Source organism: Camelina sativa, chromosome 4, assembly GCF_030686135.1.
Source record: "Camelina sativa cultivar CO46 ecotype springtype chromosome 4, ASM3068613v1".
In the NCBI taxonomy this organism is placed as follows: Eukaryota; Viridiplantae; Streptophyta; class Magnoliopsida; order Brassicales; family Brassicaceae; genus Camelina; species Camelina sativa.
Genome location: NC_141883.1, coordinates 4,007,234 through 4,020,115, shown reverse-complemented (window position 1 = coordinate 4,020,115; position 12,882 = coordinate 4,007,234). Strand labels below are relative to the sequence as shown.

The following is a 12,882-nucleotide window of genomic DNA, read 5'->3' as shown; positions in this document are numbered from 1 at the left end:
AATGTTATGATTTTCATTAAAAATTGTACATTAGTTATCGTAAAACATCATAAACTCTTAATTTAAATGTCAAAATATATTTGATTTATATTTGGTTCAAAAAATAATCAGTATATACAAAATTAAGCGGGAAGTAATCGGATTATACTGGTTATAATCAAAATTAAACATATATAATTGGATAATTGATGTTAGATAGAGATTAGTCATTAATCAAGGTGGAGAAAGCTGGCTAACAATTTTAAGGGATGGAGATTTTTAAAACAATAACTTACTTATATTGTATTTGATGTGCTGTAATTTGTATACTTGTATTCTCAATATGATAATTCATTTTCTAACTTGACTCTTACTAATTTTAAACATTAATTATGGATTCGACAAAAAAAAATATGTTATAAAAAGACCGAGGAGTGTAATTCAATTCCCACTAATTCAACTGACAATTTTGGGAGGTTAATTAATTACATAAGAGGTAGTTTACTTTTCCATGTCTTGATTGAGCCAAAGAAGAACAATTTCGAACGTGGAGGATTGTCACATCTCCCCACATTTGATAGTTGCTAGTTGCTATTTGCTACCAACCGATGGACTTCACTTTTCCATCATAATTCACAAGTCTTCTTCCCATCTTTAGTGGACGTAATTACAATGAGAATAATTCACAACTCAAATCTGGTTTGCAGTTCAATCCTCTCAATCTCAAGTGAGGGTAGAGTCAGAAACTCAGCCATCCTTAAACTTCTTTAAAGGAGAGATATGGAGCATTCAAACTGATCCTAAAATAAAAAATTTCTTATGGAAAGCTTTAAGCGGTGCTCTACCGGTTGTGAGTGCTCTTAGTAAAAGGGGAATGGTAGGCGACGAGAGGTGCCAAGTGTGTGGGGAAGAAGGAGAGACTATCAACCACATTTTATTCACTTGTCCTTATGCTAGACAGGTATGGGCTTTATCTGAATATCCTTCTTCTGAGGATGGTTTTCATGCTGGATCAATTTTTTCCAATGTGTATCACTTATTACACAACCGGAAAAATTCTGACTGGCCTGCGGTTTTAAGAAAAAGTTTTCCTTGGATAGTTTGGCGAATTTGGAAGAATAGAAATTCTCTCAGCTTCGAAGGAATTTTGTTTTCACCGTTGCTTCCAAGGAAAAAATATATGAAGATGTTGATGAATGGTTTCAGGCTCAAGAGGTGGAAATCGACCCAGAAGCTCGATCGGGTAATAACCATTTCATTCAAAGCTCTGCAGATCGTGAGGGATTGTTTCTTTCAGGCCAGTGGTCGCGTCCTCCTGAGAGTTGGCTGAAATGTAATGTGGGTTTCTCTTGGTCTAAGAGGAATGCTATGGCTGGTGGAGCTTGGGTGGTTAGAAACAATAGAGGTGAGGTTTTGCTACACAGCAGGAGATGTTTCTCTAACCTCAGAAATAAGGAGGAAGGGGTTTTAAAAGTTACGTTATGGGCGATGGAAAGTATGATTAGTCACAGACTATCAAATGTAGTATTCGCCATTCAAGATAAAACCATAGTTGGAGTGTTGAATAGGCCAAAAGCGTGGCCTTCTTTCAAATTTCAAGCGATGGGATTATTGAAGGTTCTAAGGTGTATTAGTGGTTGGGCTGTGGAGTTTGAAGCAGAAAAATACAATAGAGGAGCTGGTTTCATTGCTCAAAGTGTTACCCGAGAGTTAAGAGTACAATCATATGTTGCAGTCTCTTATCCTCTATGGATGATGACAGTTTTTGAGGAGGAAACTTTGTCCTCTTTTGGCTAAGATAGATCTTGGGGATTAGTATCTTTTTAGAGGCAAAATTTTTGTGGAGTAGGGTATAGAAAGAAGTGGGTTTAAGTTTTTTTTTCTTTCTACTGATCTGCGTATCAGGAACTTCTGTTAGCTTAATCTTGTATATTACTCTCTTTGCTCGAACTTTTCATTTAAGTCAATGTTCTTTTTTTTTTTTTTTTGGGTTAACTGTTAAGTTACATATTCATCTTTTACATGGGGTTACAATATTTGATCAATAACATAATTAAGTACATAACATGAACTTGATCACTATAATAACTTGCAAATTCGTTTATATATCACCTTCAAATTTTGTGATTCTTGTGTCATCGTAAGGTTCATTGATCATTACGATTCAATCCGCTAAAACGTTTAAACCATTTTTATTATTGAAATGACAAATATAAATAAAAATCAAAAGTGTCCTTTTCTTTCAATTTCATAAAAAATATAAAATGTTAAGAACTCGTGATTTCCAAATTTGTTTTTTTCAGGTTCACAGCCTTTTTTTCTTATCGCTAGTGACTGCCTGCCAACCACACATGCGTCCTGAACTATTTACTTTTTTTTTGTCTATATATTTATATAAAATAATTAATTACTTTATAGTAGTACTAAACTTTTTGTCTGTAGAAGAAAATTGAAGTAAGAAATATGAGAAAAAAAAAGAAAACAGTGAACGCACGCCTGAATGCATGTGATTTGCCTACCCTACGTGAAGAAAAAAGACCAATGCAAATCAATTGCACAAGTAGGAAAAAGCATTGTCGTCTCGTCTACACCAAATTAAACAGTATGTGGTGTACAATGGCTCTTAGCCCCTTAGTAATTACGATTCCAATAAAACGTTTTATATGTAAGGTAACATGTTAATTTTGAGTACATTTATTCAACTGTCGTTGACAAAAGAATAAAGAATAGTAATCAAGTAAATACTCTCTGCATACTATTCTAAATCAATATATATTAGTAATTAGTATAAGTTATAGAAACAAAAAGGTCGACAAATGGACGTGTATAGAAAATGGATGGTCAACTACATTCCGAAGTTTTTTTTTCCGCAGAAAGAAACCTAAAGGATTGTTTACATTCACACACAAACACAGGTGTCGTATTGTTAGTGTCACGTGGTGTTTAACATGTAGACATTTCACCATGTGGACTAATACATTCAATCAGCCATCGACGACCATAAAGCATCTATCTATTCTATTATACTACTATCATTTTTACATGTCAGACAAATAGAGAGTGTTGAAAAATAAAACACAAGTGTGTATAGAGCGCAGGACAAGTAGTGGTCGGAGGAATATGGGAAAAGAAAAAGTTGGAAACAGCTTAGCCGCCTACGTCGACCCCACGTTTGGGAAAAGAAAAAATACATTTTCAGTTGTCATTTCTATCATTTTCTATTGAAGATGGTCTACTATAAAGCCCAATTTCATTGTTTTGTTAACTAAAAAGGCTTTTAGGGCCCATATTTAAATATTCCGAAGCTCTTCCCGTTGTTAACTTATGGTGTGAGGTCTTTTTTTTTTTTTTTGTCCGAGTGAGGTCTTTGTTTAAGTTTTCTTTAAAGTTTGTGCGTTTCGAAAGTCTTTGTTTAACTAATTTAATTTGAACTCTAGTGTGTGTAAGTTTCTTAATTACAATTTTTTTTTGTTCTAACCTTCACTTTGTTGTTTAGGAGTTTGAGGAAGGTCTTTTGTATTTAACTGATTTTCTTCTTTTAAGTAGTTTTATGAAAAAAATACTGTGAATGGCTAAATGCTAAATCGGCATTAATTGAAAACTAAAGTTTACATAATTCAGTTTGTCAAAAAAAAAAAAAGTTTACATAATTCTTAGGATTTTCTCTTTAAATATATATATATATATATATATATATATATATATATATATATATATGTCCTTTATTCATCCTTGCAGCCAATTAAATACTTTGATCAGTCTAATTTCATGTTTTTACATTAGTCAGATATGTCTTGAAAGACCGGTTCTATTAAAATAATTATATTTAAAACATATAGTTTTAAATTTAATACGTCAAACTTTTAGAGTAAGCTCTCTTGATTGTCTTCTTCCACTTTCACCATCAGCTCGATCGTAGACTATTTCATCAAGCTTTAGTTATTTCAAAACAAGTCCTCTGTTGACGTTTTCTTGGTGAGTCGAACTTAGTAAAGAAACCAAAACATCAGCTAAATAATATTAACCAATTTATTCCTTAAATAAAATAAAATAAAATAAAAAACAGTACGACTTAATTTTAAAAAGTTTTTTTTTTCAAATTTTTGTTGTCAACAACTAATACGTATCAGATTAGCTCAAAAATCTGAAAAGTTCAAACACCAATATCAGTTAGTAACTTATATGTTATTCCAAAAGTTATTTTAAATATGATAGTGGTAATATTTTTATATAAAAAAAACTAAGAAAATAAATATTTGCAAGAAAATCTTCTCCACGTTAACCATGATCACACAACTCACAACTTCTTCTTCTTGGTCTTCCTTAATTTTTTTTTATTGTTTAGTCTTTGTTTAAATGTTAAAAATATACAAATGACTTCCTTAATTCCAAAAGTCAAATCAAACCGTGACGTCATAAAACTCTCGCTTAAACGTATCTCCGATGACGTCATTCATCATTAATAATCTCAACCGTCCATATATTGTTTCGGCTGACAATATCGACCGTTCAAATCCCACACCGACGCATCTATAAAAGAGAGTTCCAATTATATTTTCCCAAAGTATGAGCCAAAACATTGTCTAAAGCCTAAAACGACGCCGTCGACGTTTTCTTGTTTGGCTAAAAAAAAAAATGAGTTCGGTGATGATGAAAGATGAACGGAGGCGAGTAGAAGAAGAAGAAGATAACGGCAAATCTGAAGTCGTAAGGACGGTGACGGAGGAAGAGGTTGATGAGTTTTTCAAGATATTACGGAGAGTACACGTGGCGGCACGAACGGCTGCGAAAGTTAACGGCGGTGATGATTATGATGATGAGCGAGGGTTACTACCGTCTAAGAAGAGGAAACGGAGTCAGAGTAGTAACGGCGTTCGTGATCGGATCAATCGGGTCGGGTCACTGGGTTTGGATTTGGATCTGAACTGTAAACCGGAACCAGACGGCGTTAATTTGCCTTGTAGTCCTTCTACTTTACGTCCAATAATTAAATTTTAATATATTACTAATTATTATTACTATAAAGATTAATTAAAGTTATGAACTATCTTAAATATGATTTTTTTTTGTCTCAAATTACATGGTGAATTCTTGCATTTAATTAATAAATATTTTGTTTCAAAATCTACGACTTATATTGGTCAAAAAAATTCCTAAAAAAAAAAAGTTATACAATGATTCGTTACATAATGCATAAAGTTTAGATTCAATTATGCAAAATCATACAAATGATTTGAGAATAATGTTTCCTATCTATATTATTATTTTTTAAAGTACATTTTGTGTTAAGAACTTTTGATTATTTAATTTGTTTTATTTACAACATTAATTCCTAACTATTTTCTTAAAATAACCATTCCTGAAAACTTATTTAATAGAACTATTTAAATCGACCTAATTTGATATATTTATTGCTATAAATAGCTTGACAATATCTATACATTTCGATTTTTCCAAAAACATCTTTACGCATTAATTTTTTAATCCCATAAAAATATCCAAACCTATTTTAAGTAGATCTTTAGAGACTCTATGATCTATTAAATTTAAATGACACGATCGAGTTTGTGTAACAAATGATTATAATCGCAATAATTATTATAACATTAATAAAGTTCATAAAAACGAGAACCCAACTTTAGAAACTCAATAATCGGGTATATTTAACTTTAGCATCAAGAAAAACATTTAATATAAAATCTCTTTTTTATTGCTAAAGATCATAAACTCCTTGTTCATCAAGCATTTTTCATGTATAAATATCAACTTCAGAAACAAAATACAACACACAACCAAAACCACTAATATGACGGTTTTGAAACACGGGTTAAACCACTAATATGACGGTTTGTTGTTATATAGTGGGACATGTTATTAACATGACGGATTGAATTAACATTAGTATAAATATAAAATATTATTAACTCGGTTTTGAAACACGGGATAAATCTTCCTTTTAATTATTTGGTCAATACCACTAATATAAGAATATTAGACATATTAAATCAGGGTAATTTAACTAAAATTTTGTAAAACAATTAAATCATTGGTAAAATTGTGACTTAATCCGACAATAGCTTATAAATTATATTTTTATGTATTTATTTCCCCTATTATTGTTCTAATAATTGACAATTCAAACAAAATTATTATTTAATTAAACAAAACAAACTAAATATAAACAAAACAAAAAAAATAAAATGTTATTATTTTTTAAAAAATTGTCATACCGCGAGTTAAAATATAGTAATCAAGTTAATACAACAACATTACATTACTAACTAACTAATATTATTCGTTTTGTATTAGCTTAATAGCTTTTGGTGATATACATTAAATCATAAATGTCCCATCTAATGAGAAGTCTTTGTTTTAATAGTAAAATTGTTGCAGTGTGGTCCATTTCTTGTGCTATTAATAATTTAATATACACCGTTATATCTCTATATATTTATTTAAAAATGCTACAGAAAAAACAATTATATTTTAAATAATTTAATACAAAATAAAAAATTATATTAATTTATAAAATAATAAAACATTATTTTCGAAATTATTGAATAAAATTATTTAACAAATCCATTTATTGTTTTAAAAATCTTAAGAAATAATAACAAACTATTTAGAATAATTATAAAACTTAATTTTATTTATAAAATTAAGATTAAATTTTGCACCCCTAAATCCTTTAATAATGACAAATATATTTTACTAAGATACAACATTGCTTATATTTTAAAATATAAAATATTATATCTAATTTCTTAAATATTTTTTCGTTCTGCACATTGACGCAGTGACATCTTATTAAAATCTAAGAAATCACAAATATTGTATTTTATTCAATATAGTATATACAACTAAAAGAAATCAAAAATTTTAATCGAGATTTCTAAACACAACCGCTTCAATACGGGTTTTGTTATATTTAATACCAAATTTATATAATTCACGGATTTAAACATTGTATCATGTACCAAAGACTGATTGAAATTAGAGTATGAAACTAAGTAAGTTAAATGTAAAAAAACATAAAATATGTGAAATAAATCAATTAAAATTTATACTAGTATTATTTTATAATTAACAAATTACAGTTAACGCAAACATTTTCCAGTAGTACAGGATTATGAATTTATATTTTATTTTATTTTACGACATAAGTTTTAGAGTGACTTAGGTAGATGACCATGGTATTTCGTAAAATAGAGAAAATAACGTTGTGGCAGAAAAACTTGGTAAATAATGTTTTGGGGGAGGGGCTGAAAAGTCCAAACAATCCTCGATGATTAGGCGGGAGTAAAGGTGCCCCACCCGTAGGTTATTCTATGTAGGGGACAACATTGGTAGGAGGTATTGATGATACAGATATAAATTGAAATAACTTGTTACAAAAAACATGCATAGGTTGTAATCGGTTAGTAGTTAAACTGAGTATAAGGGGGTGACGCCTACGAAAACAACTTACATAGATTGAGCCTAACTCATGCTGTTACGAAATAATTGTTCGAGTTATTATGCAATGGATTGATATCTCCCTACACATGTAATACTAGTACGCATGCATTCGTGAAACTCCATTCCTGCAAAAAAAAACATATGTATGTCTTAGAACAATCACATGTACCCTACGTTTTCCACATGTGGGTTTCCATTGTCCCGGATCCATCTTCCGTGGTACAGGGTTCTTCGAGATTTCAAAAACGGTAACGGGCCAGAACTAGTCGTTACGCATGGTAGTGTTAATTCAACTAAGCCCATGGGCTAAAGAAGATGAATACCAAGGAAGATCAATTACAAACAAGTCTGTTACCATGAATAAGGATATCATATAAAAAACATGTCATTTTATAAGTATACACGAATCATGACATCGCCACTTGAGTTGCCCCAAAAATCGTCCACTGGACGGTCGACATGACACATTTAGGAGAGAGAATACCTATCGGTGATACGTATCCAAGGAATTTAATGCAAATGCAGAGACACTACGAGCTACGACGGTAGCATTAGTAGGTAAAGATTTTGGAGAATCCATAAATAGTATAATAACATGGGTTTCACGAATACATCAGATAATAAAATATGTATCGGGGCGACACGTGTGTCGAATCCAGCTACTACTCCACTGGCGAAAACCCTTATCGCTAAGAAAAACATTTTAATGCGCGTATACTGTAAGTCTATCTCAAAAAATCTCATGGTGCATAAAGGTAAAACATTGACACTTTGACGTGACATCCGATTTGCAGTGTAAACCTTCCTATCGCATCCCTAGGGTTATGGGGGGAATCATGAGGATTCGAAAATCAAAAATATGTGGAAAATAACCCCACATACACTATTCAGCAAAATATTTGAGTAAATACTGTAGCCCTAAAGTGGTTCTGACTCATTGACATATATATCTGATACCGTAGCTAGCATTTACATACGAACACAGTTATCAAAAAAAAAAACCAAAGGTTGCCAAAAGAAGATCAAGGTTGAAGTAAAAGTTGCAGAGGTAGGTAAATAGACAGTGCGTATAAGACAACTAAAATATTTGTTTTGTTTTTTTTGTACAACCACATCTACTTTGCTATATTTAATGATATATATCCTTCGCGTAAGTACAAATGGTTATTATAACCGAAATAACTGACCGTCCTCTTCGAGTCATCAGCGGCTCATGGGGCATCGATGGCGATGGAAGTTGGGTGTTCATCCCAAACCCATTCAACGCCGTGCGGAGAATGACTATACGTGAAGGCGAACGAGTAATAGTTGTTCGTGAGCTCGTTAGAGCCGCTTTCGGGATGGAATATGATGGATGGGAGGTCCATCTTTCGTATCAATGGCCAGAGTGGATGGATCTTGACTCTCCACCGGATGTGAGGTCCAGACCCGTAACAATACGTACTGACGAGACCATGGCCATATTCCAAGCACTCCATGTTGACCTGGACAATGTTTGTCTGTACTCGTCGAAGGTTTCGATCGAAGGTATAGAAACGTACGATGGCAACAACGAAGCGGCTAGCTCCGAGTTTCACAACAAACGCGACCACTTTATACCATGTAAAGAAACTATGAATATTGATGTTGGTAGCACATTGGCGACCCATGAAAGGCAAGACGAAGGAAAACTGCCTACGACATTTGACGGTCTCCCGCTGCTACCGACATACGACTCCAGTCTCGCGGAAAAACTACTCGATGAAGAAGCCGTTCTACGTTGGATGATGGCCACACAACAAACTAATGAAAGCAACGGTGAAGCATCTTCTATTAACATTGGTTATGGCCAACGTAGTAACGCATGCCGGAAACTGTTTAGTGACGACGAAGATTCCGACACTGAATCTACAACAGAGGTACGTCTACAAACGCTTCTACACAATATCATAGGAATACACGTGCATGATACTAATATTTGTTTTTCACCCCGTTGAGGTGGATTTCCTCGCTCACCTAGGTAGCCACACAATTAACATAGCAGATGATACCGAGCCATATTTCGATAGAGATGCAAGTGATGGAGTCGTACCAGTAAAGGAGTGTAGTTTCTTCGGTCCGTCGGCGAACTATATGGCTGAACCCCTAAACCTCAAACTGGACCTCAGGGTTCCCCTTCAGGCGGCGCTCGAAGATATGTGTCTCAACTTCGCATCATTCAATCGAGATGCCGCACCAACCCTAGATGAGCAACGAGAAGAAGGTACTTGAATTTAATACATGTTATATAGTAAAAAAACATGATATCTTACATATACGAGAGTCGAATATTTTACATAGGTAACATGCTAATTGAATTTTTGTGGTAACTTAAAAGGTCGACTAGGAATGGAACTAGCTGTGCATGAAGTATTGTACGAAGGGGACGAACTGTTCGTAGGACGTGTTTTCAAAAACAAACAAGATTGCAACGTCAAATTAGCAGTCCACGCCCTAAACCGGCGCTTTCATTTTCGGAGGGATTGGTCATGCAAAAAACTTCTCACGCTTAAATGCATATCACCAACTTGCCCATGGCGTGTCTACATAGTCAAACTAAAAGACTGTGACAACTACCAAATCAGGAGTGTTACGCTGACACACACGTGCACCGTCGAAGAGCGCAGTAATTACTATAGACAAGCAACAACGCGGGTGATCGGTAGCATTATGCAGTCAAAGTTTGAGGGAAACACACGAGGTCCCCGGGCAGTTGATCTCCAGCGCCTCCTGCTAGCAGATCATTCTGTAAGGATATCATATTGGAAGGCGTGGAAATCAAGAGAAGTTGCCATGGGGGGCGCACAAGGATCGGCTGCTAATAGTTACTCTCTCTTGCCGACGTACGTACATGTTCTAAAGCACGCGAATCCTGGCTCTGTCATTGAGCTAAAAACAGAGATCGATGCAGCCGGGCAGTATAGGTTTAAGTACCTGTTCTTAGCATTTGCCGCATCACTAGAGGGATTTGCGTTCATGCGGCGTGTCATCGTTATAGACGGAACACACTTGAAGGGGAAGTATGGTGGCTGTATGTTAACGACGAGCTGTCAAGATGCTAACTTTCAAATATTCCCACTAGTATTCGGCATAGTTGATAGCGAGAACGACACTGCTTGGGAGTGGTTCTTCCGTGGTTTGATCTCTGCGATACCAGATTCGGAAACCCTGACTTTCGTCTCCGATAGACTTTCTTCAATTTACACAGGCTTGCGAAGGGTACGTTTCTAAAATATACCTCAACTAATAGCTCTTTTATTATCAATTCTAAACTACCATATAGTATCAAATATGTTACCGTACAAGTTACATGTCCATGCCCCTACTATACGGTGGCTGCAATAAGGTAGAATACAGTAATAATGTATGCAAGTAAAATGACATGTTACATTAAATCTTGTCATGTTTCGATGTTAAAGAACTAATATAATAATGTAAAATGCCATGTTATAGTAAATAATGTATTGTTATTATGTTATAATAGTGTCATAATATTATTATATTATTAAACTCGTGTTGTGCCATTATAACAAACCTAACCTAATCGTATTGTTCACGTGTTGATCATGCAGGTTTACCCTAAGTCACATCATGGTGCATGTATTGTTCACCTACAACGCAACATCACATCAAGTTTTAAGAAGAAACTTCTGGCGTTTCACGTCTCAAGGGCGGCGTGAGCATACCGAATTTGCGACTTCCATACGTACTTCAACGAATTTATCAAGCTTGATCCAGCATGTGGTGCTTACCTTGAAACCATCGGGTTCAGCCACTGGACACGTGCTTACTTTCTTGGCAACAGATACAATGTTATGACAAACAACGTAGCTGAATCAGTTAACTCGGTTCTCAAGGAGGCACGAGAGCTACCGGTAATCCCACTCGTAGAATTTATTCGGACGACCCTTATGAGCTGGTTTGCAATGCGTCGTGAAGCATCAAAAAAAGAGATGTCAACACTAACACCAAAGATGCGTGAAGTAACTCATCAGAACTTCGAAAAATCTGTAAGCTTCTCGGTCAAGAATGTTGATAGGTTCGAGTACCAGGTCCAGTCAAACAGTGGTGGAAATTACCATGTTAACCTCGGCAAAAGGTCCTGCACGTGTAGAGCTTTCGACATGCTATATTACCCCTGCCCACATGCAATATCTGCAACTGTAACATAAGGCATAACATTGCAGTCCATCATGGCGCCTGAGTACTCGGTAGAAAACTGGAGGCAATCCTACAAGGCATCCATCAAGCCTGTTCCAGATGTTTCGAACGCGTATAAACTGCCAGCCTCGATTGCTTCTCTCGATTTGCAGCCCCCATTCACACGTAGGCCACCGGGGAGACCAAAGAAAAAAAGGATAGCATCATGTGGAGAGTTCAAGGTAATTCGAGATCGTAAGTACACATTTTTTTAAGGGCGTATGACGCGTTTCTCTAAGTATAAATATTTAGTACCTTCTATCATCGCTAACCCTGAACATTAACTATCATTTTCAGGGGAGACGTAGGAACGCGACTAGTTGTTCACGGTGTAATGGTGAGGGGAATAACCGTGGTACATGCACGGTGCCTATATGAAGGTAAAAAATAACCTTTTTCTGGTAGAGCATGTCTATGAAACACACCACCATTACTAATTACCATTTCCTATTAGGTTGCATGAAACTGGGGGTTCTCGTGTCTTAGCAATGGGTTTTATTCGGTAGGGGAAGTCCATCAACGTATGGGAAAATTAAGTGGAGGGTTCTTGCTATCTTGTATATATTAGCATGGAGATACTGACCTTTATGGTGGCAAATGGGGTACTGGAATCTTAATGTGTTAAAGAACCTACCACAAGCAGCCAATGGCGCATTTTTTATTTTCAGTTTTTTGTTGTTTCCGTATGTAACATATTGCTCTTATCCCCCTTATTTTATGTAGAACCCATGCTATTAAATGAAAACACGAGTGTTTAAAATATATGTGGAAACGTTCAATACTATTGCAAAAGATAGGAGGCTAGATGAGTCTCATAGAAACCTTATGGTTGGAGTTATTAAATTATTTTGGTTGAGGTTTGGTGAGTATTTATTGAAGAATTGCCACTGACCAACTTCCTACCCACTTTTAACATAAATGGAGGGTTCCGCATAAAACTACTATAAATTCATATTTGAGGAGACACTATCACAACCACAAAAATGGGAGAAATCATGTGGAGAGGGATAATGCGGCAGTTTTTAGATCATTCATCACAGATGACTAAAAATGGCATGTTCAGGAATCAGTTCGAGAGAGCTTTGGCCGACAAAATACCGGAGGCACACTACCTAGAAGGATTACGTCTAGCTTGCTGGGAAAAAGATTTGACTTTAGCGAAAAAAACACATGTTCAAGGCGGTGAACAGAGTCCCTGAGGCCGTTTTCGTCATGGCGATGTTGGCT

The 12,882-nt window shown here is 34.9% G+C and overlaps 1 protein-coding gene and 1 long non-coding RNA gene across 3 annotated transcripts; both read left to right on the top strand.

The window, feature by feature from the left end:
- Window positions 1-629: 629 nt before the first annotated feature.
- On the top strand, window positions 630-1,960 carry LOC147945324 (uncharacterized). Of its 2 annotated transcripts, none has more exons than XR_015596549.1 (2): window positions 630-940; window positions 1,186-1,960. It is a non-coding gene; the product is annotated as an uncharacterized LOC147945324 (long non-coding RNA). The 2 variants fall into 2 exon arrangements; XR_015596548.1 differs by having other exon boundaries at window positions 649-940; window positions 1,080-1,960.
- A 2,570-nt stretch (window positions 1,961-4,530) lies between these two features.
- LOC104783515 (protein NIM1-INTERACTING 2) lies at window positions 4,531-5,103 on the top strand. The gene has a single exon (XM_010508661.2). The coding sequence runs from the start codon at window positions 4,615-4,617 to the stop codon at window positions 4,975-4,977; it is 363 nt and encodes a 120-aa protein (XP_010506963.1). The 5' UTR covers window positions 4,531-4,614; the 3' UTR covers window positions 4,978-5,103.
- Window positions 5,104-12,882: the final 7,779 nt, after the last annotated feature.